Source organism: Vipera berus (genome assembly GCF_964194415.1).
Source record: "Vipera berus genome assembly, chromosome: 3".
Taxonomy (NCBI): domain Eukaryota; kingdom Metazoa; phylum Chordata; class Lepidosauria; order Squamata; family Viperidae; genus Vipera; species Vipera berus.
The window spans coordinates 35,912,857-35,936,496 of record NC_138204.1 but is presented as its reverse complement, the minus strand read 5'-3'; the positions used below and the strand labels follow the sequence as shown (position 1 = coordinate 35,936,496).

Below are 23,640 nucleotides of genomic sequence, written 5' to 3'. Positions count from 1 at the left end.
ACATTGCTAGTTCTTGGTGCAGCAAGGTTAAATGATGACAAGTTGTGATGATTCTGCCTAATTCAGGGAAATTGAGAATTGAGGGAATGTGTTTTGACACATATAGCAAAATCTCTGTGTAGCTAACATCGTACGAATATTAAGCTAATGGAAATTATTATGATTTAGGTTTTGGTAGCAGGTGGTACAATAACAAAAGAACTGCCCCCCACAGAACAAGCACTCTCATTAACAATTCATTTTATACATCTTTTTATCAATACATATTCTTAAAGCAGATAAAAAGAATAAAAGAAATTCTTGTTTCAGGATGCTGAAATGACTATAAATGAAACTGCAGTGGGCATTTGCCTTTGCCCTTTCTTGTCTTAAATAAATATAAAAATTCTTTCACTCCAACCAAAAGTGACTTCTACTTTCTGTAGCTTAAATAATTATGACAAATAGAAATATCAGGTTGCTGTTTTTGCTTCCTATTGATTACACTAAATATAATAATTGCCAAGAATATTTTATACAGATGGCCCTCTAATCATTAATTAATCCTTACATAAAGTCTCAGTTATATGAAAAATAGTATTTCACTTACTTTAGATCTCTCTATATATGTATATGTGCATAGCTATATGTGACTTCATATCACACGTGCATACATATACACACACAGTATTTTGTATCTCTCTAAAATTGACTCATCTGAAATACAGTATTAATCAAATAACAGAGCTGGTTGCTGCTTTCCTCTCATGTTTTTAAAACTTTTTCCTACAGTGTTTATTTAAGGAAGCGAAAGAAACTGATTTATTGAAATGATTTTATTCATTTGCAAGAAATCTGTAGTGCAGTACTGAAATCCACTATTGTTTAATTAAAAGCTTCTTCTTTTCTTGAAGTCTTCAAACCACAGGCCAAATATTTAAAAACAAATTGTTATACTTTTTTATACAGGTAAAGGTAAAGGTTCCCCTGCACATGCGTGTTAGTCGTTTCTGACTCTAGGGGCTGGTGCTCATCTCCGTTTCAAAGCCGAAGAGCCAGCGCTTGTCCGAGGATGTCTCTGTGGTCATGTGGCTGGCATGACTAGACGCCAAAGGCTCACGGAGTGCTGTTACCTTCCCACCGTAGTGGTCCCTATTTTTCTACTTGCATTTTTATGTGCTTTCGAAGTGCTAGGTTGGCAGAAGCTGGGACGAGTAACAGGCGCTCACTCTGTTACGCGGCACTCGGGATTCAATCCGCCAAACTGCCGACCTTCTGATCGACAAGCTCAGCATCCTAACCCACTGAGCCACCACATCCCTTACTTTTTTCTATATGTGTATCTAAACAAATGCAGTTAGGATCAGTCCATAAGGAAACTCAAAAATCTGGCCTCTGAGAAATTCAGAGCTAGAAAATATGAAGAAGATACACAGGCTGCTGAGAAAAATGAACAGGTGACCTTATGCAGAGGAAATTACTGTATGCAAAGCACATAAGGGGCAGACAATAAATTAACACACAAGCACAATGCCATACAAACCTATGTACTGACAGCCAGATCACAACAAGCCATTGTGGGAATTGATGCAATAAACTTTTAATGTGTATTCTGCTCTGTTAAGCAGAACATGAGAAATAGGTAAAGAATAGAAGACCAGATAATGAACGGTTTCCATTCTTATCCTTTATATTGCTGAGGGCACTGGTATGGGTCTATGACAATTCGCCATGGCCAACTCACTGTGGCCAATGCAGGACAACTCACCACAACCAACTCACTGCAGGACAACTCGCTGCAAGACAAGAGTTAGACTAGTAGCAAAGAAATAGTGGAATAGGATCATTGAAGAAAAGATGCAAAAGGAGGGACAGAATGAAATGTGAATGACAAAAATTAAAATATTTTTATATATTTTAAGTACCGTATTTTTATGTCTATAAGACACCCCCTTGTATAAGATGCCCCCCCAGTTTAAATTTAGTAGAGTAAGATGTTTGCTTACTGGTGCTTCTCGGTACCATCACACAAGGGAGGCAACTTCTTCCAATCAGATGGTGCTCTGCGGGCTTAGTCCGACCCACCCCCTTGGCCATCAATCACTGTACTGAGGTGGCTTCCCGGGGCCTCTTGCGGCTGCAGCCTAAGCTGCGCCGGTGAAAAATGGGTCATAGAAGGTGGCTTCAGTGGGACCGGCAGCATCCTTGGGGCAGCGCAATCCTCCAGGATCCCCCAAGCATCTCGGGCTAGCTTTCTCCCCATTCAGGTGGCATCTCGGGCCAGCGATATCCTCCTGCACCAGGCGGCATGGCAGCGGCATGCAAAGAACCCACACAGGCATGCCCTGGGCTGTGGAGGTTACCATTATTTTTTCGTATATAAGATGCTGCACTTGTATAAGACGCACCTGATTTTTGAACAGGGTGTTTGCAGAAAAAATAGTGTCTTATACACGGAAAAATACAGTAATTAATTAGAATTAAATTGTCCCACAGTGAGTTATACCACGGTGAGTTGGCTGTGGTGAGTTGGCTGTGGCATGTTGGCCATGGCGAGTTGGCCACAGTGAGTTGATTATATCAAGTTGTCCCATTCCAGACTGGTATCACTGTAATGTCAAAGAAACTAAACAACTAAACAACAACTAATCTATATTTCCCTTAATTCCCTATTTTCACAATTTACAGTATAGTCATCAAAACACATCAAAATATCCTACTTTTGCAAAAACTATAAATGTCTTTTAATTCCCAGATGTGAATATGGTATTTTGATCTGGATTATAATCCTAATTTACAAATAATCTGATTTTCTAAATCTTTATGTTAAAAAAAAGCTACTATCTCATGCCATCATCATAGAGGACTACTGATTTAGCCAAGTATTCCACATATTAATCTAATTCCTTTGATACCAATCCTCGTGAGAACTGTTTGTCCCAACGGCCACAAACCTGTTGCAGAAAAAGCAGCATATAAATGTGACTTTTACCCAGTAAGTCACAAAATGTGGTTATATTCTTATGTGAACACTTTGTTTTATCATAGAAAAAACATTCTTCTATCAAACACATCCTGTGTTCCCATCATAGCCATCTGCAATACTGTTATATCGTTCCAAAGCTGAAGCCAACTCCTCAGCTGTGAAGTTTTAAGCTTTAATCTCTGAAGGAAAAAATATTTCCTATTTATAATTATTTTTATCTTTTTTAATTACAAAGAAAATGATGATGATGATGATATCCATTCAGTCATGTCTGACTCTTGGCGATTCTATGGGCCAGGTCTCTCCACATCATCCGATCTTGTACTTCTTATTTGAGTTGTTCTCTGCTTTGGATAGTATCAACTTTGGATGGGGAGGAAAATAACGCTAAGAGATAAATCAGGACAGAATAGTCTCAATTTAAAATTTACTTAGATCTACAATGTATAACAGCCCACTTCCAAAAAGAACTCAAGATGTTTTACAATTAATAAAAATCATTCAGACCATCTCATCTAAGTAAGTCAATTCAATAATATCACCATCTATATTATTGGTGGAATAAATTGTTTTAAGAATACCTTGAAGTTTAAGAGGTTGGAGGCATTCCTCATTTTAGGAGTTAAAGTATTCCTCAGTAGCTTAGAATAACTATTGAGAAAACATTTCATTAAGTTATCCAATTAATCTCCTTAGTATTCCTTCTCTCAGAGGTCACATATGGTCACAAACCTAGATGGGAAAAGTGGTCCTGTGTTTATCTGGATGCCAAGTCATTCATGGCTTTAAAAGTGATGACCAACATTTTGAATTGGAAACCAGGAACCAATGCTGTGTCCTGGTAAATCAGGTGCTGCTGCTAAATCTGTTATTCCTTGTTATTAGAATCATCTTAAAGGCAGCCTCATGTAAAACATAACATAGTAGTCTAATTATACCAAATGTCCCTAGTAAATATAGGCTGCTAAACTGTATGACTGGATTTCCAAGCAAGAGAAATTATAAAAAAATATATATGTTATTTCTTCATTAAAATGATGTAGGAAAATATGCACATAAGAAAAAGTGGAAATTGCATGTTTTATCCCAATTGAAAGCAGGACCAAAATATAGACATTTGCTGATTATATGATTGAGACTATTGGTCCATCTAAATTATATCAACAAGCAGCATTTGCCCAGGTTTTCAGACAAGACAATTATTCCAGTTAAACATGTAGATAATATATATCATATGTTCTCTCTCATTATGATATTGCTCCTGAATATTCCTAATTGAAAATTAATTGTGGAATATTTACATAGGAGGATATACATAAATGCCCACAGTTTGGACTATACTTTGCTATAGTACTATTACTGAACTGTTCCTCACTGAATAATCTGCATTTATTCTAGGATCCCAAGATTACCAGGCTCCAGAAATCCTCTGCAAGAGTAATGGCTTATAGACCATTAATAAACAAATCATTAAGACTCCTCAATTAAGTTGATAAAAGGTTTGCACTTCCAAAGTCTGGTACTATCAACAATTACTCCCTAGACACAAAATTATTCTTGCAATTTATTTTTCCAAATGATAATTTTAAAACATGATGAGGTAAACATAAACTGAAGGGACGCGGTGGCTCAGTGGGTTAGGACGCTGAGCTTGTCGATCGGAAGGTCGGCAGTTTGGCAGGTCGAATCCCGAGTGCCGCGTAACAGAGTGAGCGCCTGTTACTTGTCCCAGCTTCTGCCAACCTAGCAGTTTGAAAGCACGTAAAAAATGCAAGTAGAAAAATAGGGACCACCACAGTGGGAAGGTAACAGCGTTCCGTGCGCCTTTGGCGTCTAGTCATGCCAGCCACATGACCACGGAGACGTCCTCGGACAAGCGCTGGCTCTTCGGCTTTGAAACGGAGATGAGCACCGGCCCCTAGAGTCGGAAACGACTAGCACGCATGTGCGGGGGAACCTTTACCTTTACCTTTAAACATAAACTGATGTTTCAATCAACATTATCTCATCTGACAGGATAGTTCATAGAAAAGACAGATACGTTCACATTTCCTTTTATGTACGCATCTCAGGGTACAAAATTTTATTACCTATCAGGATTGTCTCATACATATTAACCTGGATGTTGCAGTACAGAAAATCTATCACATCTATGTTTTTACTGCAGGTTGCTTTAAAGAGCCAAGGTGATTATTATACGAAACTGAAATATACATAACCTTGATTTAATCCAACAATACAATATCAAAGATGTAAGATTAATGCAATAAACAGTTCTATATGTCTCTTATTTATCTATATTATATTGATTTCATCGTACACTTCTTTTCTTAATGAAATTATTTTAAAAAATAGATGCTGATCAATCTACTTAAGACTGGCCTGGTGTTTCCATTTTGAAATCTCTACAGCTAAGCAAAGTACATTATCTCCTTCATGATACAGAAATGGAAATGCAAATACAAAGAGGGGAAGTGACTCAGCCAAACAGAGTAGATCTGGAAATGTGAACCAGCTTCTGGGACTGGTTTCTGAATATGGAATTGAGGCAATCATAAACAGGAAACTCTTTGTGAATATTTTGTAGTTTTGAATTGAAACTGAATCAGAAAGTAGGTAAAAATGAATTAAAAATTGAACTGAAAACCACAAAGTCTTAAGTCTTAAATCTTACAATATTTATTTCAGCTGAAAGGAAATTGCTAGCTATGCATATACATTAGGTTTCCCTTGTTGGACAAACTTAAGAACAAAGACTGCCATCAAGTTGGTGAATTCTGTTCTTAATTCAGACAGCATACAGTGAGTGGACAGTAGCCATTCTTGCTCTTATTTATAGCTATAGAACTTTTTCAGCCACAGAGCAGCTCATAAACATTCCAACTAGGCCACACAAATCTTATTAGAATAGAGCTTTGTAGAAAATTAGCAAACTATTTTCAACCACATGAGTGCCTAATGGATAATCATACATGTATTCACAGTGTTTTCAAAGAGCTGTTGTACTGAAGCATTGAGTAGGCCAGTGGTTGCATAGCCCCACGGCTCATTAACTGGGGGGAACAGAACATCAGATGACTCCTAAATTACTCTAAAGTTAAACTGTATGACTATCTGTCATGTGTCAAAGATTCTATAACAAACTATTGTCCCTCCCTTCATTCCTAAAGGGAGGCAATATCCTATAAGAGCATTGCCTCTTCAAGGCTCAGGGAATTTTAAGAACATTTAAATGTAATTAAGTTCACTTAAATGGAATGAATCAACCAAGCACTTGAGAAACCTTACTTGGAACCCTCATTGTTTCAACCCTTATTTCTACATTCACAAAATCTTCTGAAGCCTTGCAGAGCTGGCATCCAAGATTTTTCCTACTTTGTTCCTACCGGAAGATTTATCACATAATTGTAACTTGATCAAGATGACAAACAGCTCTGACAGAAATGTTGTATTTTGCTCGTTAAAAATTTATTTTTCATTCAGTCTTGTTCTTACTTCATTAGACTCATTTCACTTGCCTAATCAAAAAAGGGAATCAGCCATTTTGAGCCTGTTGGATGTCAGTCAGTTGCCAAATCCAGGGGAAAAAACCACTATTATGAAATAGTGAATTAAGTTATGAAATAGTGAATTGGGTTACAAAATAGTGAATTGGGTTACAAAATAATGAAAACTGGAAGATAATAGTGACATATTAATGATATATATTTAACTGAAGAAGTTTATATGGCTTTCCATCTTAACAAATTATTCTGGACAGCTCAGAATCCAGAACATCTTGCATAACATCTCATGTAAAAACATAAATGTCTCACAAGATCTTGGGTAAGAAGATCCCCTGACATCTTGCCAAAACCTCACAAGATTTGAATTATCTCCCAAAGGATCTTGCTGATATTTTGTACTGCAACACTTATAGTTATAGCTGTTGTTCCTACACCATCATGTGAAATTATACACTCCAGGTTTACAATGGTAGAATCGATTTACCTTAGTTCTTTTTACAGCTGAATTTACTTGGAGCCAGAATGCTTTCTTGATTTTATTGCTTTGCAAATAATATATGTCTGCACTGATAGTTCATATAAGCAAATCTAATTATAGAAATTATCATACGATCTATTTTCAAAGGATATATAATTGAATTGAATAAACACAGATGAAGTGTGTAACTATCATTCAATGCTTTCTGACTTCTTTGGTCACCACAGATGCATGACAAAGCATGTATTTTCTAAAAACATCTTTTGACAGGCATTATCCAGTTACAAAACACAAGCACTTCCATCTCTTGAATCCCCAAATGAAGCTGCCAACAGTAATGGTTTTCACTGGAAATAAATGAAAGGATGGTAACCAAAACCCAGAAATAATACACCAAGATAGCTTGATACAAACTTGGTGCCTTCTCAGATTCCTGTCTACAAATTTCTTTTCCTATTGTCTAGTCAATAACATTCTTAACCCTTCCATTACATTTCAGCATTGCATTTTAAAATGAATTGTTTATATAAAAGCCTAAGGAAAAGATGAAGAACCAATACCCTTCAGATGTTGCTGAAGTAAGGGTAAAAAATGCTAGAATTATAGTTCAGGAATATAGAGTGCTGTACTTCATGTCTAAAGACTTATAACTTTTATATTTTGATACATATACAGGAGTACAGATAGACAGCCTATTTTGAATAGTTGTTAGAAACCCGGAGACTGTGAGTTCTAGTCCCACTTTAGGTATGAAAGGCAGCTGTGTGACTTTGCATCTTATCACAATTATTGGATCTAAAAATCAGTTGATTTGGGGGGGAAAAAACATTGCCCCTGCACTTGTGGGAAAATGCTAGGAAGAAAAAAAAGTACTCCTGGTTCATGTCAAGCAAAAATGCTCCAGATTCCTTAGTTCAAACTTCTGCCTTCCTTGGTAAAATATAAAGAGATCACTGTGAAAGGATATGGATGTCACTTCTAAGCATTTCACCAAGAAAAGAAACCATTTAAGCAAGCATCTTAGCTGAGGGTGAAGCAGTCATATTTTGTACTGAATAGATTTGCTATGCATTATAAATAATTGGTCAGCTGCAATCAGGATCTGTGGGGAAGTGGACATCTTAATTTGTAGAAAGAAATAATCTGCTCTTCTACATCTCTCAACCCTTATGATACCCATTCTGATTCTTGCTCCTTGGTGCAACTTACATACTTATCTGCCATTTATCTTGTTTTCTCTCCCTTCTGACCCAGTTTCTTGCCATCCTATCTTCCCAGCGAGAGTCTTCCAGTCTTTCCTTGTTTATTCCCCTCCATGCATCCCCATATATGGCAAAATTTAACCTACACAAACTGGTTTTTCCACCCATACTTGCACTTGCAAAAATTTATCAGCTAGCTTTCTGTAAAGTACATATAAAAGGTCAAGCAGTGGCTTTTGGGAGTATGAGCTACTGGATACTTCCACTGACCAGTCGGACTTCACACACTTTGACAATAAATCTAGCCTAATTTATTAGCCCAAAGACTGAAACATCAATACCTTTCCATACATTGACAATGAATTGAAAATGAAGATGCTATTGAATGTTTACTTATTTCTAGTCTGTTTAAATATTTGCTGTGCTCCTTAACTGGCTGTTGTCTTCATTAACCAGAATGCCAATATTTGGTTTTATTACTGGGTGGATGTTTCAAGACCGTGTGTAGGAAAATAGTGTGCACAGGAAACTCATCTAAGAACTACCCAAATTCTGCTTCTCTTTTTCTTCTAACTTGGTGAGTTCAGAGATGTTTCTTTTGGTCTTTTTCTCATTCAGTTTTCATCCTCTTCTCTCTCCTTGTTTGAAATAATCCTTCCATCCTTTCTTTGCAGGCTTGCTGGCTTTCTCACTTTTTTACATCCTGAGCTTTTGCCTGGAATATTTGGTGATGCTTTTATTTTACAACTTGTACCAGGCAGAAATAGAAAAAGAACTATGTGGATTGGGAAAGTATAGGGATCTGCCAGGAGATGTACATCATGATACAAAGCATGATGATTTGCAAGATGCAAGAACATAGAAACAGCGTTTTATCACAACACCACCTTGTGCATCATAATTTTCCCATTAATATTGCAAATTTAGGCATCTATCAGGATTACAAGCAAATGTCATGTCAACATCTCAGAAGTAAATTGCAATAACAATGTGACTGAGAAGGCTTTGATATTAACAGGACTGAAGCTTCATAGTACAAGTTGTCTTTTATTCTCACTTGCTCCTACAAGTGAGGTGTTAGTTTACCTTTTGGAGTTATTTATTAACTTTCACTTATTTAATAGGTTTATATTAATTTATACACAAACAAAAAATGCTTGGAGGCAATTAGTTATGATAAAATACAATACATGCTATTTATTTATATTTACTTATTTCCTGCTTTTATGATGAGAGAATCATTTAACTAAGACCGTGTACATAATGCTCTCCTCCTCCTCCTTTTTCCGCTAACAACCCGATGAGATGGGTTTTAAAATATGGGGTTCATAAAATAAAGAAGAAATTATTGTGCATCCAATTATAACCCCACATGTATGTAGATGCCCATGGTAGATTTAAATGTAAATAAAGCTATCAGAGAAATTATACCATAAAATATACTTTTACTTTTTTTAAAAAAAGTGAAAGAAATACAAACATCTGGAAATATTGTAGAGAATAAGAAGCTGGAAACATCATAAAAAACAGGGGAGATGAAACTGAAAATATTAGTGGCAAGCATAATAGGAGGTTAAGCATCTTTAAGGGTGAAATGACATCTCTAATCAAATAACTGCATCTCAAAAGAGGAAGCTTTCAGCCCTGCAATGACCTGGAATAAATCTGCCAAAATAATAAGAGTCTCAACTCCACTCCAATGCTTCTATAGGTGTCAGTAATGAAATCTGAGATAAATATTCATTTCAAATCACTTCACATGAAAATAGCAGGGGGAAAAAATAATTGAATAAAGTCCTTGTCCTAGACATTATAGAGGGGGAGAGAATCAGGGTGGTGTAATGGATAAAAAACCGATTTAGACACAAAAGAAATAGTTTAAAGATCCCACCTAATCATTCATTTCACTAGGTTCTCTTAGTCAATCCTGATCTGACATTTCATGACTATGGAGATGAAAATGGACCAAATTTCATTATGAGAAAAAAATGGGGGGAAATGTTACAATAAAAGAAATGTTATAATAATATTCACATAGAACACTTGAGGGGTCCCTAGGTGCTCTCTGAGCTTAGTTATTTTCTTGCAGACGTTTCATTACCCCAGCTAGGTAACATCATCAGTGCACAAAATGAACAGTGCAAAAAACATATATCAGACTAAGCAGCAGTATGAAATATGGAGCATGAAATAAATTTCAAAGAACACAAAAGTAGCCTACCGTATTGTAACTTCCAAAGATCTAGTATAGCATTATGGCTATCAATAGCATCATCCTCCATGAATTTACTAAGCTCCTTTTAAATTTATACAGATTTGTACAAAAATTCTGCTTGTTCGTTTGTTCTAAATCACCAATCATTTTTTTCCACTTTGGGTTTTGCATTGTAAGAAATGAAGAAAGAATAATATTAACTGAATTGGTGAAACTTTAGAACTCCCTCTTCTAACTTGTGGTCCACCCGATGTGTTAAATATGGTCTCATTAGCATGGCCCAAACCTGGTGGGACTATTTAAAACCAACAAATCTGGCAAGAATGATTTTGGAAGGCTGTTCTGAAGTATAGGTTTACGTGAATGATGAGTATCCAGCCACATTGATTCAATTTATGTGCAGCAATTGTGTGATTTAACTTAACAAACCATTTAAACCATTACTTGAGTTTCTATCAAGGTCAATCCCCAATACTGGAATAACACAGAAATTATGTCCAAACAAACAACTATCAGGCATTAGAATGGCATCTATAATAAATCATCTGCTGGTGATTTCATACTTTGCGAAGACTACAAAGTTTCATGTACGGCCAATCTATAGCCCTAAACAACTATTATTCAGTGGTTCATTTATTTTCTAAACATAGAGATAATATTTAGTTCTATTAGTAAAATATGATTACATGGTCACATTGGGATTTCCTGCCAACTGGTTATTGCAACTTTAATATAACTATATTACATTGGTTCTCACATTTTCAATCCATTTTGCCATATATATGAATATATACTTGTGGACTTGCTGAAAGTTACATGAATAGTTTTGTTTTTTTTGCTTTTATGTTTAGCTCCCTTGTATTATTGGCTTTTCTTAAACAATCTGTTGTGCATATAACAACCAAAGCCACAACCCACAAGCTTTCATAACTAACCTTAGCCTTTAATTTACAAAAAATGTATAATTTGTACAATGAAAATAGCCATTATAAAAGTAGTTGTTTCTGCTGCAACATTCTGTTCAGTTCCTTCCTAATGCATGATACTTTCTTGTTCCAAAATCTGTGCATATTATTTGCAAACTCTTTTACATGGTTTGGAAATAGTAATACTCCTTTAACATAGATACTTTATTGGCTAAAATACCCCCTTCTTCCTGTCTCAAGATGATTAATATATTTGGAAGAGAAAATGCAAAACGTCTCCAACCAAACTTCAATAATATACACAGTTACAATTCCCAATTGTCTTTATTTGGTCTTTACCTCTTGTTGGAATTTCTTTGCTCTTAAAGTAATAAGTTCATACTTATACAGTATTTCAGCATTATTAAATTAATGTCCCACTTTTTAATAGAGACAAAGTAAAAAAAAGTCAAGATGATGTTCTGGACTACTCAGTTAAAGCCCTGCCCCTTTGAACAAGGGATATGGCATTGACAAAGAGCAAGGCTTCTATCGTGTGGTTCCAATTGCCATCTTGACTTCCCTCCATGGATATTCCTGATACCAGTGAAAAGGCTTGGTACCCAAGTAGCTATTCACTACGTCTCAGCATGGAAGGGTATCTTTTAACAAAACTGCAGCATTGTTAATACACAATCATGGTTCCATTACATAGGTGTAAATTATTTTGAAATATTCTAGGAAATACCTTTCAGGTGATATTGAGATAAATGTGCTAAAGCTGTATGTTCTGTATAGCACAAACAAGTTACTGTGGGTAAATATACCTTGAAAAGTTATAAACTCAATTAAAGTGACTTCTGATTAAATAAATTGAGAACCTGGTTATTTAAAATATCAATAAAGCATTGTCATGTTATAAAAAAGACTGACAAAAGAAAAGGCACAACCACTGATGCCCAGAAAAGCAAACAAAAAAACCCCCAACCCAGAACAAAACAAAATACCTGGGGCAATACGTTTCAAAAAATAATAATTTTAATGTTACTGCAGTGATGTAATTTACTTCTATTATGTTAGTGAAATATGATAACTAATATGCTGACAACACCAAGTTGTACATCACCTTCCCAGACCCAATGGGAAAATCAGAATTTCTAACCCGGTGCCTGACACTGTCAGGTTCTGAAAAGGGAAAAGGGAAAACAGAACGACTGTTATTTCAGGAGTCTTCTGATCCTAGAATTGTATCATTTTTCATTAGTTTTAGGGTTGGGCCTCTCCAGAGAGAACAGGTTACAGTTTGAGAGTCTTCCTGGACACAGAATTCCTGGTAGAAGCTGGGGCCAGGAGGGTGTGTGCATCCAAGGACTAGAATGCCATATGCAATCTTACCTGGAAAAGAATGCATGGAGGTTGGTCACTCATGCCCATCTCCCAATTAGATTATTCTAATTTAGTCTACATGGAACTGCCCTTGGAAGACATCAAGGACCTTCAATTGGTTCTGAATGTGTGGGCCAGTCACATTACTATACTGCCAATTTACATTGCTACAGTGAATTTAAAATGCTAGCCACTACCTATAAAGTCTTATAAGGCTCAGGACCTCAGTGCCTAAGAGACTTCCTTTCCCAGATAGAATCTGATTATGTGATCCAGATACCCAGAGGACATTTACTAGGGACTACAAGAGGGGATGGTGGTATTCCTCTCCTATTGAACAGCCTGCACTCTATGGGAAGAATGACCCATAACAGAGTGAGCGCCTGTTACTCGTCCCAGCTTCTGCCAACCTAGCAGTTCGAAAGCACATAAAAATGCAAGTAGAAAAATAGGGACCACGACGGTGGGAAGGTAACAGGGTTCTGTGCGCCTTTGGCATCTAGTCATGCCGGCCACATGACTACAGAGACATCCTCGGACAAGCACTGGCTCTTCGGCTTTGAAACGGAGATGAGCACCGGCCCCTAGAGTCGGAAACGACTAGCACGCATGTGCGGGGGAACCTTTACCTTTACAAGAGGGGATGGTGGTATTCCTCTCCTATTGAACAGCCTGCACTCTATGGGAAGAATGACCCCATCATCATGGCCAATGCTTTTCCAGAAAGCCTTTGGGTCCCACTGTAGACAAGAGGAGCCTGTACAATTATTTATTTGTTACATATTCATATTAATCTTTACCTTTAATATTCTGTTGTAACATACTATTTACTCTTGTCCTTTTAATTTCCACAAACCACCTACACTCAAAGGGTTTTAGGTGGCATCAATAAATAAAAAATGCAAATGATATAAATTGATGCAGATGGCACAAATGACTTATATTCAGATTTAACAGACATTCAGATTTAATGGAGCTTACCTATGCCCAGACGGTTGCTTATACTGAAGGTTTATCTTATTTATTTTTCCTTTCTGCTTTGCAAATGTGAGCATATAATGGTTAATTCAAAGCCATTCCTCTCCAATAAATATGTTAATCTCTTTAAGAAATCCTTTGTATGCATGCTTAACCATAAACAAAGTTTATTGTATTAGTCTTTGACTGTGATCCATCTTCTCTGGCATTTTCCAAGAAATCCAGCAATTTTCAGTTTCTATATGATTCACTATAAATTAATCAGTTGTTCCTCTTTAACTAGGGTCTCCCCCTTGCCCATGCCCATCTCTGCATGCTCATGCAATTTAATGCAGAATTTCTACACTCATATATATTTTTTACATTATCTCACAAACCACAGAAATTGGCAGTCTTCCAGAATTTAGGGACTACTTCAGAACACTATCTGTGGCTGGATGAAGCAAGGCCAAAAAAACAAAGGAAGAAATATAATCACCCTGAGACAATCAAGACATAGAGTAAAAATGCATTTTTAGATATAGGTCATGTTTAAAATAATACTTGTTCCAATAGATACAAATGCCAAGCCTAATGTTTATACACATAAATTTAAACAATTCCTCTGTCATATGACTCAGCCTGAGAAATGAACTAATGAACTCAGTTCAAAGCAGAAACAGAACCTGGGAAGGGGAACTGGAGTGTCAGCAGTGTTCAGACTGCTTTAGCAAGGGATCTACATATGGGACATCAGCTAGCAGAGTTAATTCAAACCGTTAGTGGTGAATTCCATTCTTCTGACTTACTAACATGAATTGTTAGCTTGCTTCCCTTTTTACTTTTCCTCTTGGGGCATTTTGGTCAAGAGACATAACAAGTTTCAAAATAAGCTATTATGATGTTGCTTTTGGTTCATGCTATACTCTCTTTGGATTGGGTATGCCATTCAACTCGCCAAGTGTCAAGAGGATATTAATCACAGGTGACTACAGGATTTTCCAAAACAGCAGAGTTCTACCACTACAGATTTCTCACTATGAAAAAGAGAAGTCTAATGTTAAGGTCACGATAGAAACATAAGTCAAATTTCATCTATCACCGTTAGGTATATATGTGCTTCTTTATCATAAAATTCCCCCTTCCTAGAACAAGATTAAGGATTATCTTATTTTTATCTTCATAAAATTCATTGAGGATGGGAGTGTAATAAGTGATGTCTCAGATCAAATTCATCTTGCCACCCACTGTGTTGCCTACTTCTCATATTTAAACATCACCTTATTTAACTGAGATTTTCATAACCTTTCTGCTCATTTTCCTAGTAATGTTTCCATCCTCCAGTCTTATTGCTGTGACACTAAAGATCCTGTATGAACTGAATAAAGTTTCTTATTATATCCAAACAGAAAAACTATCCTTTTCAACTCTTATTTTCAAAACATGCTCATTTTAGCTCTTTCATTCAATTCTGTGTCATATACAAATTCAATGAGCATTCCTTCCTTCTCGTTATCCAAGTCATTAACAAAAATGTTAAAGAATTCTGAGCCCAAGATCAAACTGTATGGTCTGAAATATTTTGCTGAGATCCAGATACATTGTATCTACTTTCTCACCAAAATCAAAATATGAGAAAAATAACAAAGTTATCCTTGACAAATCTGTGCTGGTTTAAAGTAATCACTTTTATTGACTTCAAGATGACTGCAGACTGAGAGTTTTATGTTCTGCTTTAGAATCTTCCCATGTAGTTTTTTGTAGTCCCTGTGAATTAAGAGAGGTATTTTACTTCTGGCAGCTTCTTGTTAACAGTTTTGAAACCTACTGGGATGGTATGCTTAGCATGTACCCTAACTATGTAATTTAGATGCTGAGGAACCAGTGAAAAAGTAAGATCAAGAATTGAGGCAAGCTACTGATATAATTAAACAGTTCCTGGTACTATTCATATTGCCATATAACCAATCATATATTCTGACATTTTTCAAGACAAATGTATATATAACTTACAGCAACTTCATTATTGCCAAACACTACATAACATACTGGCTAATTAATGCCAAGGATACATCTGCACAATCTATATTTAGTCCAGGATGTGCCTCAATTCAGGTGATGCAATCTGCAATTTGTCTTCAGTTGTCTTACTGATTTGTTAGCCATTTCTAGGTTTCTTAGCAAAGATATAACTTTACTGAATACGGTAGATATTTACTTTACATCATTCCAGTTTTATTTTAAGTAAATATTCCAGGACATCTCTACTCCAACTTCTTCTACTAGCTTGACATTGTGTATCATTTATGGAACAATTTGCAATAAACCTGAAATTCCCTTTCTTTTATAAAAAAGAGGGTTGGTTATTTTCATAGTTTGCACTGATGATGTATCCCAAAGGAATATATGTTCAGTCAAAACCTAAATCATGGTTTAATGTTACAAGAATATGTTCCTAGGTTCTACATTCCTCCTTTTCTCTTCTCTCTGGTATGACTGTAAGGACGTCAAAATTTTCCAATTTGATTTTACAGTAACCATGTTTAGGATGTTGTCCAAAATATAATTGAAGGTTTATTATATAACTAAATAATCAGTTTCATACCCTTGCTCACTTCTACCGAAAATTAACCACAACCTATCCAAATCAGGATGCCATGGCTAGCATATTTTTATCTAAAAGGAAAGTACTGGTTATAATATGTGAGCACCACACAGTACTGAAAGAAAGTAGTACAAAAATGTGGGGTGTATTAAAAGATTAATATTATACTTTCATATCTATCTTTACTTCTATAAATTGAAATGTCCACATCATCTAAGAGCTCACTTATTTGCATATGCACATCCCTGGGCATTTTCAGGAGAAACATTATTTATAGTTTCTGGCATAAGTAACTATAAGTTGAGGCCATATTTTAAAATATATTAGGTTACTCCATTTCTTATATTTCCAGAAAGTGTATGATGGTGACTTTCACAAAAATCTCCCTACAAAAATAAATAGTGAGGGACTAGAATAAATTACAACTATATTAATCATACAAGGGTCATAGAAAGGGTATTTATGAGCTGTTGTATCATTACAGTAAAATAGGTGCATGATGCATTGCCTCCTATGATGTGTATAGAAATTGTTCTTGTTAATATAATAATAATAACAATCTGAGAAAAGTGTGAAGATGATGTCAAATAATGTAAAGTATTTGATTAAGAAGCATATTGTAAAGTCTTCCAAAACTCTTGTGGCTTTACAGGGATGAACAATAAAATGATAAATAAATAAATAAATAAAATGAAATTTTAAATTAAATTCTTAGCTAGATGTGCCAATTAAGATGCCATAAATTAAGATAAATATCCAAACACTGTTGGGTACAGCATAGTTTTTAATTGCTTACCAAAACACCAAGGATAGCTTACCAGATTCTAGGTAAGCTATAGATACAAAGCAGAATAAAATGAATGTTTTTAAAGGAATACAATACTATCTAGTGGGTGTCATAAATATATTTAAACATTGAGAAAGACAAAAAGAGGAATAGAAGTGCATAGAAAAGTAACGCTTTTTAAAAGAAAAAGAAAAGTTCATATCAGACCTCCGATTTAGACAAAAGATTCCTGAGAAGGAATCAATAAATATGTAATACAAGTGAATTGAAACAGAAATTAAGAGATTCTCTATTGTTCCAATAAGCAGATCAGGTACAAATTCACTTCTCAATAAAAATAGTGGTAGGGAAGAAATTTGTCTGGGTTGCAAATGTTTGCCATACACATGTCCTATATATGACAAAATGAAGTTTAACAGAAACAAATGTAAAGTTCTGCATCTAAAGAAAAGAATGTAAATATACACTTACAAAATGTACAGTTCAACAACTATACATTTACCATGGCTAGGCAATAATATGTATGAAAGAAAAGTTGGAATTATATTTAATCACAAGTTGTGATGTGCTTGCCAAAAAGACAAACACAATTTCAGGCTGCATCAGTAGAAGTATAATTTTCAAATCATATAAAGTAATGTTTCTGCTCTTCTGCACTGGTCACACCCAAACTCAAGATATCACATGTTAAATTAGAGAACTCAGAACTAATATAAAGAAGAGATACAAAGACAAAAGGGAATTAGAAATGTTTCTACAAGAAAAGATTATATAACTAGCATATTTAGCCTTGAGAAGACAAGACTGAATTGTTATGCAACAAAAATCTCTCCATATACCTGAAGTGGTGTGACCCTGAAGAAAAACATGACCTGTTGTATATTCTCCCAGAATAAAGGCATGGAATAATAGTCTTAAGACCTGTTTAAACTGTCATTCCTAACAAGTCATTTTGGAAGATAGTGAATTCTCCTATCCTGGACATATAAATAGAAGCTGATCTATTTTGGATTCTTTCATTTGGATTCCTGCACAGAATACATTATTGACCTTGATGACTTAAATGTCATCTCCATCACTTTGATTCTATGAGAAGCATCTATTGTTCTAGGTTAGGATATTTGGAAAATCACAAGGAATAAGGACAATACATTTCACACAGGAAAACCAGTAATTGGGTTTTCTGTTTGCTTTTCTCTTCTTAAGAATCATTCTACATTTGACACACGATATATATTTATTTCCACAGAATGTACTTAATTCTTGGCATGGAAGAAGACATACCAAAGATGCAAAGGAAATGTCCTAATGAGGGAAGAGCTTGACAAAAGTGGAAAACAAGCATTTAATTTCAAAATATAAAATCAATTCCTAAACAATTTGCTTTATCCATACTCTATCTAATAGAGGCTAATAGCTATTATGATAAACCCTCCAATTTTATTTCATATTTTGGAAGTATTTTCCTCCCTCATATAAGAAACTGCAAACCAAATTGTCATATGCAAAGTGCTACAGGCAACATAAAGAGGCACAATGCAAAAAGTTCATATTGTCTAGATTCTGTAGACTTGTAATTTTCAAATAAGTTATTTCTCTTATTTATTCAGTGGCTCTATCAACGGCTTCTTCTTCTGACACAAATCTTCTTTTTCATCTTACAGCCTGTTATGTGGTATTTTTTCTCAGTTCTACCAGTGCTCAATAATTTTGGTTGAAATCCTTTAGCTCTGTGATAGCTCTGCAATGTTACCCATCTTTACTAACATTCTTGAATATTCAATGTTGTTTTATACACTGTTTTTTCTACATAAAAATGATTCAGAAGCACTTGGACTGCCATTATTGAGTTCAGATCATCTTCAAATATAACAGAATACATCCATTGTATTCATTGTTTTTCTACATAAAGGTCTTTGTTTAGAACAACATAAGCTATGTCTTACTGGATCAAACTCCTGGCCCATTTAATCCAGCAGTCTATTCTCACAGGAGCCAACAAGCTGCACAAGGAAAGCCAACAGTTTCTCAGCAGATGGCCTTCAGAGGCAATCATACTGTCATCAAGGCTAATTAGCCACCGATTCCCATGACTTCCATGAATTGGTCCAACCATTTTTTGAATCCAGCCAAACTGATAGCCATATCACATAGTAGCAAATTGAAAAACCAGCCATCCCTTCCATACTCACTGAAACGCAAGACTAGAAAGTGCTACTTAGGCCATCATCCAATAGCCTTCTTAGTATAAAAAAGGTAAAGGTTCCCCCGCACATGTGTGCTAGTCGTTTCTTAGTATACTTCATCTTAAAGCATACCTGACAAAAGGCTGTGTATCATCTGCTTAACACATCCAGTAAAGACAAATATACCATCACTCTGTTACTGACTCCTTCATTAAGGTAGCAAAACTGATAGACATTATTCCTAACATTCAGTTAGAAGTTGCCTTCCAGTAACTTAAATCCATTATTTCACTTTTTTATTATTATCCCTTATTTATTACTTATAAGTAATTCAAAGTAGCAAATATATATAATAATCATTCCTCCTCCTCTTTTCCCCACAACATTGTGAGATGGGTTAGGCTGAGAGAGAATGACTCACAGTCTCCTTAAGCACTACACCTTACTCTCCTTACTCTGGAATGAGAAAAAATGGATTTTGACTACCAAGCTAACTGGCTCTGAACTACCTATTCTGAGGCAGTAGCACTCCAGAGTTTCCAGTAGATTTGTCCTAATCTTAATGGATTTGAAAGATTGACCCCAGGACTTTTTCCATGCAACATATGTACTAGGCTACCAAAATAGGACTCTTTCTATGCAGTGCTTACCTAACAACACTTCTTTTATTTCACCTTTTATTATTCTGTTTTCAGAAACAGTCTCTGCCAAAATGCTAGTGTCCCAGACACATCTTTTTTCACATTATAACATTCCCTAAGATAAGAATCCTAAATCTGTGTTTTTCTGTTATTCCAGCAATTGTTTTTTCAACTTTCATAGCTTGCTCCTAATTCCAGGCTCCTTTCTCATATAGCTATTTCTAGTTGGGCTACTGCAGTCTTATTTTCTCCTAGTTCTGGTCCTAGTCTATTACCCAAAATTCTAATGCTATCAATACCACAAATCATGTTCTTTGAATAGTTCAAGTAGTAGCAACAGTTGCTAGTCAACCCAAAGGGTGTGGTAGTTTTTTAAGATACAGACAGCACATGACCCAGGAGAATGCAGACAGACAATCCTAAATTTCTTACACCACATGCTTATTGAAAACTAAGCCTTATCAAGTATGCAGGATTGCAGTTTAAGAGCGCCAATCCCAGTATTTTAGGCATCCTCCCAAATGTCCTGCTCCTAAATGTAGATGCTCCCGTTTGAATTCTCTCCTCTCTGCATACAGATCAGTTAGACAACAGTATTTATGCGGCGGGGAAGAGAGAATTTTGTATTCCTTAGTGATGGATCACTATGAGCCAAGCCGTTGCATAGAAACCAAACTGTTGGTACTTAGGCAGTACTGCTATTTATTCTCTCTAAGCTAAGCGAACAAGGTTTACAAAGCAGCCATTCCTGGGCGGATGTCTCAGAGAAATTCCAGGTGTGGAAAGTAGCAATAGCAGCAGCACTGTTCCTTTGCAGATCACCCTAGTAACCAAACAAGAGTCCATTCTTCGCAGTCTGTTCAAGGATGCATCAGCCCATCCCTCCCTCGCTACAGCCCTGTACCCCCACTTTCAATTGCAGCTGGTGTTGAAGATGCTGGTGACCACTCCCCTCTGCCACCAGCCTCAATCAGAAAGCAGCAAGGATTTACAGTATGTCCAAGCACATCTGCTAAAACCATGGGTGCACATTTGTCTATAGGAAATTGCAAAAACAGCCTACTGCATCTCACAATTTGTGCTTTTCCAGCTTTGGGAATGGCTGCTCATACAGCAGTCACAGTAGCAGTACTTCTCTGTCCCTCCCCACAGGCATCTGTTCGTACCCATAAACTGCCTGCAGAACGATTAGAACGCTGCCATGACATAACTGCAAACACAGAAAAGGATCCTTTCTACTATCATTCCCCAGCTGAACAAATGGGGAGCCATCCATTTTAGCATGGGTTCTCACATGCCCCTGCAGACCAATCCTTCTCTAGTCAAGTATACCTGATTCTGCTAAACTCTGGTTCTAGATTTGCCCCATTTTTACCATTTTCCTTTGCTTGTTCCCCCTGCTCTGCTTAATTGCCTGAAATAGGAACCACATTTCTGTCCCTTATCTTCCCCTTGACTTGTCTGAACCATGAAAAAAAAAATCAAAATATTTTCTATTCTTTATGGCCATTTTAGCTACCCATTTTACATTTTTGCCTGAAAACCAAAAACATTCAGCCCAACCAGGTCAATTAGGTCAGGTTAGAAATGATTCTACTTCCCCCTGGAAAAAAGAGCAAGCATACACTCTCTAGGAACAAAACAGGAATGAATGCATAATGAAGATGGCAGGAAACCGGCCAAGAGTGCTGACAGCTGGAAAATGACCAAACTGAAATGGCATACTCAGGATATCCCTTTCTTTGGAGTGTTACTTGCTCTTTCTAAGCCTCAAAGTCCCCTGCTCTCTAAAAGACTCAATGCCATCAGACACCAAACAGCTTCGGTTTCCACAGAGAGGACCGAATCAATGGGGAGTCACATCCGAAGCCCTGCAAGACTCCCCACACAGGCTGTTTTCCGAAGGAGCGATGACTCCCGCTCAAAAGCCCCAACAACCTTCACCAGCAAGGCGGATCCACGGGAAGGAAGGGGACGGGTTGACTCACCGAGCATCTGGCTGAAGAGCAGCTGCTCCAGGTCGCCCAGCACGGTGACTACCAGTTCGGGATCCACCTTCAGGAAAGCCTTCTCCTCCGGCGGCGCCCCTTTCCCGGACGGCTGAGTGGCCGTTTGTGGCGGCGGCGGCGGCGGCTTCTGCTGCGCCGCTTTGCCCTTGTTGGAAAGGATCTCGTCGTCCGACTTGGGGTCGTCGCCACTGCCAGCCTCGGGGGCTTTGCTGAGCGGTTTGACTTCGGCGTAAGGCCCCCGCGGGATCCGGCTGGGTTTACCCAGGTTGGAAGGCAGCGGCGCCAGCGGCGGTTTGTTGCCGATGGCCGGGGCCAACTTAGCCTGAAAGAGCGAGTGCTCGGACCGGGAGAGGTTCTTGGACATGAGCGTGGGCGCCTGCTTGCCACTTTTGAGGCTGCGGCCCCCGAAACCTTTGGCCGCCTTGGCCATGTCGTCGCTCCATTTGGGCTCGTAGAGCTGCATCTTCTTCTCGCTGTCGGTCAGGAAGGAGAGGTTGGTGAGGGACTTCTGCTTGCGCAGGTTCGAAGCCACCGGCAGGCGAGCCTCCACGCTATCCGACTTGAAGACCTTCAGCTCCGCCGACCTGGGCGCCACCCCGGCAGGGCCTTTGGGGTTGGCGCGCTTCTGCATCATGGCCTTGCTACCCTCGGACGCCGCCTTCTTGAAGCCCTTCAGCTCCTCTGGCCCTTCCTCGCCGCCGTTCAGCTCCGCGTCCTGCTGCAGACTCCTGACGTGGTTGCTGCCGCCGCCGCCGCTGCTACCGAGCATCTTCTTCCCGCCCGCCGCGAGGAAACCATTTAAAAGCCCAGCTTCTGAAGCACGGAGGGAGAAGAAAGAACGAAAGAAGGGGAGGAACGGGAAGGAGGAAGAAAGCGGGTTGGGAGGAAGGCGAAAGAAAGGAAAGACGGGAGGAGGAGGAGGAGGAGGAGGTGGTGGTAGGATAAAACAGAAAAAGAGACACGCTATGAAAGCAGCCGGTGCCACCTTCCCCGCCCCGGCGCGCTCACAGAGGCGCAAGAGCGCACGGCCCCTCCTCTCTCTCTCTCTCTCTCTCTCTTCCAGCGCCGCCGAGGAGAGAGAAAGGGACTAAGGCACGCACGCACACACACACACCCATACACACACAAAAAGGCCTTTCCTGCCCGCCCGCAAGATGCTCCTGGCTGGCTCGGAAGAGAAAGGGAACGGGGCGGGTGGAGGGGTGGGCGCAATACGCGCGCGAGGCTATTTTTGGTTCTGCGAAAAGGAGGCGTGGGTAATTGTGCGTGAGGGGGTGTGCGCGTGTGTGTGTCCACATAGGAATAAGTACGCGTGCGCGCGCACAAACGAGAGCTAGCTGCCTGCGGTAGAAAGGGCCCGCAGCAGGAGGAGGGGGCTCGGCGAATTGTCCTCGGGCTTACGCCGTGAATGGGACGTCGTCGGAGAAGCGTCCGTGCAAAACAGGCTCGTACCCCGAGGCCATTTAGAGCGTCCTCTGCCTTATCCTCCTCCACCGCTCAGAGATAGAAACAGAGGTCAGTCGCAAATGGCCTTTTCCAGAAATGGATCTTAGCACTTAAAACATGAAGCTCTGCTTAAGGTAACTTAGGCCACCTTCTGAGTCTCCATTCGCCTTCCTGGAAACCAACGCCTTTCAATATATTTTGTGGTTCCTGATACACTTATAGGTACATATTTGAATAATGATTTACATGCCTACAAATGCCTTACATGTTATGTATGGAAGGCTCAGTGATGGAGCCAGTTTGGTTTAGTGGTTAGGGCACCAGGCTAGAAAGCAGAAAACAATGAGTGTGA

At 38.0% G+C, this 23,640-nt stretch overlaps 1 protein-coding gene across 1 annotated transcript in view; it reads right to left on the bottom strand.

Moving 5' to 3' along the window:
- Nucleotides 1-23,640, bottom strand: part of NAV1 (neuron navigator 1) — a 257,735-nt gene that overhangs the window by 146,111 nt on the left and 87,984 nt on the right. The window contains exon 4 of the mRNA XM_081322449.1: nucleotides 21,822-22,655. Coding sequence (XP_081178575.1) covers nucleotides 21,822-22,655 — 834 coding nt within the window. The remainder of the gene's footprint in view (nucleotides 1-21,821; nucleotides 22,656-23,640) is intronic.